Source organism: Zerene cesonia, chromosome 13 (assembly GCF_012273895.1).
Source record: "Zerene cesonia ecotype Mississippi chromosome 13, Zerene_cesonia_1.1, whole genome shotgun sequence".
In the NCBI taxonomy this organism is placed as follows: domain Eukaryota; kingdom Metazoa; phylum Arthropoda; class Insecta; order Lepidoptera; family Pieridae; genus Zerene; species Zerene cesonia.
The window spans coordinates 8373995-8375895 of NC_052114.1; the positions used below are offsets into that span (position 1 = coordinate 8373995).

The 1901-nt window shown below is 30.1% G+C and overlaps 1 protein-coding gene across 3 annotated transcripts in view; it reads right to left on the bottom strand.

Annotated features, from left to right (window-relative positions):
* Positions 1–1901, bottom strand: part of LOC119831038 (cystinosin homolog) — a 31502-nt gene that overhangs the window by 4058 nt on the left and 25543 nt on the right. Inside the window, exon 9 of one of the 3 annotated variants that reach the window (XM_038354263.1) lies at positions 997–1508. The exons of the other annotated variants lie outside the window; for them this stretch is intronic. Within the exon in view, the coding sequence (XP_038210191.1) occupies positions 1466–1508 (43 nt within the window). The 3' untranslated portion in view covers positions 997–1465. Of the gene's footprint in view, positions 1–996; positions 1509–1901 lie in introns of those variants that run through there. 3 annotated transcript variants of the gene reach the window in all.

Here is a 1901-nt window from a genome sequence, read left to right on the forward strand (position 1 = left end):
TAATTACTCTTTCATAAGTTATGTTTGTTTAGCTTTTACTATAGTGATAACTGGTAAATTCACAAGACACACTTGCAGTTAAACGATAGCATATTTTCCGACTGGTTGAATGACTAAAGTTTCTATTAACCCCTATACGACAACCCTACAAAGAAATAAAATTGCGTCCCGAGAAACGCAACCCTCAGTGAACTTATTAATTGACTAATGAGCGTAACGATAAACGTTAATAAAGAATAAGATAAAGGGTCTTATATCAGTGTCCCCCCCCCTCCTCCCCCTCCACGGGCTGAGCTCGTGGTACATATGTAGCCTATGTACTAGTATGTCACTCAGTGAAGTTGCAGCTTTCTAATGGTAAAAGAATATAACTCAACATCAGTGCTATTTAATTATTTTCCAGCTGACTCTCGTAGCTAAGGTGCGAAGTGTAAAATGGACGCCTGATGACGCATAGGTTCGTGGTGTGGATACGCGAGAATGGGCGCGCACCAATCAGCGTTATTCACGCGCAGACGCACTAATTGCGAAAAATGCGTCGTTTTTTAGTTTTGTAAAGACGCTTCGTTCGTTTCGTTATCTTGTATAAATTGATCCTTAATCATATTATGTTATCTAAATCTGATGTTACTAGGGCTACTACCATAAGTTGTATCTGACGCAACACAAGTTGATGGATTGAATCTGTTTAATATTTAGTTTTATAGCATTGAAATTACTTACTATCTATTTTACAGATTCTCAAAACTACTAATATTAAAACTCATCTACTACTATTTAATAGAACTGCAGATGAAATAAATGTATATATGTTTTCAAATAATACAACAAACTATAGGCTCTTAAATTAATACTGTATAATTATTGTATACTTAAATAGAACATATTCATTGTGTCACTTTTATTTCTTGCAATAGATGTCTTCTGAGCGACACGTTATCAATTTTTGATAAACACTCTTTGGTAACAGGTTTTAAACGAAATAAAACAACGCAAAACAAAGATCCATTTATTGTTTTCAAAAAAACCTTTACAATATTAAAACTCAAACTGAAACTTAATAAAGAACAAAATATACGGAATGAATCGGCAATCAGTATAATAAAAGGGTGGAAATCAAAATGCAATATATTCACACACATTTTAATATAAAATGTGTCAAATTTCATAACAAAGTGTCAAACGATACAAACAACAACAATTTTTTTTTTTTATAAAATATTAAAAATTTTAACAACATTCCACATACTCATGTGAAAATACATTGATATAAATCAGTCTATTCAATATTGTAAAGAATTCGTCGATTAGCATAACCTAAATATAACCAATTGCTTTAATATCACCTAGATTATAATACTTATTGTCTAAATCAAGAGTCGAATAAATGTTATTAAATTTACGGTTTGGTTTGGAGACAAATTTATAATTATTGCTAAATTTAGTAGCCATCTTGCCGCTCCCGCTACGCCTTCCCGTTGAGGTCGTATTTCTTTTCGTCAGCATGCCTAAAATAGAAAAACAAATACATATTATTTTCATTATTATTATGAAGTTAGCTAGCAAAGTGAAATTGTACTCTAATAAAGTATATTACAAAAAAAATAAACATACAATTATCTATCTTATCTACATGCAGAAGTTAAAAAGACTTAAACTACTATATATAAATATCTTAAACTACTTCTATAAACTGTATATGAATTATATTTAAAGCAGCCAAAAACATGCCAAATCATTCTATATATGTACATGAAACTATTTTATAACAATATATTCTATATCTCCTACTATTACGCTATCTCTATCACTACTGCCATATAATTACTATATACCTAGTCTTGCCATAAATATTGTAATAAAGAAAAAAGAAAATTGTTAACTGCAAATAACATTTATTA